At 50.2% G+C, this 1,423-nt stretch overlaps 1 protein-coding gene across 1 annotated transcript; it reads left to right on the top strand.

The window, feature by feature from the left end:
- The first annotated feature begins 10 nt into the window (after positions 1 to 10).
- LOC101987041 (3 beta-hydroxysteroid dehydrogenase type 3-like) lies at positions 11 to 1,046 on the top strand. The gene has a single exon (XM_005372400.3). It carries the CDS (start codon positions 39 to 41, stop codon positions 678 to 680), a length of 642 nt encoding a protein of 213 aa, XP_005372457.3. The 5' UTR covers positions 11 to 38; the 3' UTR covers positions 681 to 1,046.
- Positions 1,047 to 1,423: the final 377 nt, after the last annotated feature.

Here is a 1,423-nt window from a genome sequence, read left to right as displayed (position 1 = left end):
AAAGCAAGTGGTCTGAACCATATCCATACAGCAAGAAGATGGCTGAGAAGGCAGTGCTGGCAGCCGATGGGCGCACCCTGAAAGATGGCGGCACTTTGCATACTTGTGCCTTAAGACTCCCATTCATCTATGGAGAAGGAAGCCAAATACTTTTGGGCATATTGAATAGAGCACTTGAAAACAATAGCGTTATTGAATATTTTTCCAAATTCTCTGTGGGCAATTCAATGTATGTGAGCAATGCGGCCTGGGCACACGTGCTGGCTGCCAGGGGCCTACGAGACCCCAAGACGTCATCAAACATCCAAGGGCAGTTCTACTACATCTCTGATGACACTCCTCACCAAAGCTTTTGTAATTTAGCTTACAACCTGAGCAAGGATTGGGGCCTCCGCCTCTATTCTGGTTGGAGCCCTCCCCTGCCCCTGCTGTACTGGCTTGGCTTCCTGCTGGAAGTGGTGAGCTTCCTGCTGCGTCCAATCTACAACTACCAGCCTCTCTTAACCCGCTACAGGGTCACAGTATTAAATAGTGTGTTCACTGTCTCCTACAAGAAAGCTCAGCGAGATCTGGGCTACAAGCCATTTGTCAGCTGGGAGGAAGCCAGGGAGAAAACTTCAGAGTGGATTGGGTCACTAGTGGAGCAGCACAAGGGGACACTGAATACAAAGACTCAGTGATGTGACGATGGCAGGGACACGGCCCTGGGTGCCTTCAGGAAATATTTGTCAGGTCCTCCAGAAGGGACAGAGGCACAACCAGGTCCTGTGGCCTCCCTTTCACACAGAGACCAACTCAGTCTCTTCTCAAGTCACCACAGCTTTGCCGGTCACTGCCCCAGCCACAGGCTTTCCTCAGCACCGTCCCAACCGCACAGGGGCTGTGGCGCCTCAGCTCCTAATTCCAAACTATTCGGACCCCATGGACCTGAGAGCTCTCTCTTTTGCTTTCACCTACCCACTAAAAGCACAGGTTGTCCTTGCGAAACTCCATTGCTTTATGAAGCTCCATAAAAGCAACAATAAATATTTGGCAATGCCTCACTTGCAGAAGTTATTTTTCTCTTCTATTCCCCTACTTTGTCTGGACAGGGCCGTGGTAGGATCAGAAAGGGATTGGAGATCTTAGGTAGACAGAGGAAAATCGGGGCAGGGTGAGGGATATGAGACTAATCTACCATGGCCTACATGGCCTGGACTTGCCAAGACTGGCTGGGGGCGCCGAGATTGAGACACGGAGGCTTCTTTTCAGTTAGAAGAACAGCAAGCTTTATTTTGCCCAGCAACCTTTTATAGCTCTACTGCTTCTGTGGAGAAACACCAGCCAGAAATAACACAAACATCCTTGCCAATTACAGACCACAAAAAAGTTCCGCTGTCAGTCAGGGGGAGTGAGGGCAGCTGGATCACAACACTACTCCCTG

Source organism: Microtus ochrogaster, unplaced genomic scaffold, assembly GCF_000317375.1.
Source record: "Microtus ochrogaster isolate Prairie Vole_2 unplaced genomic scaffold, MicOch1.0 UNK4202, whole genome shotgun sequence".
In the NCBI taxonomy this organism is placed as follows: domain Eukaryota; kingdom Metazoa; phylum Chordata; class Mammalia; order Rodentia; family Cricetidae; genus Microtus; species Microtus ochrogaster.
Note: the sequence above shows the minus strand (reverse complement) of the source record. Positions and strands in the feature narration are given on the sequence as shown.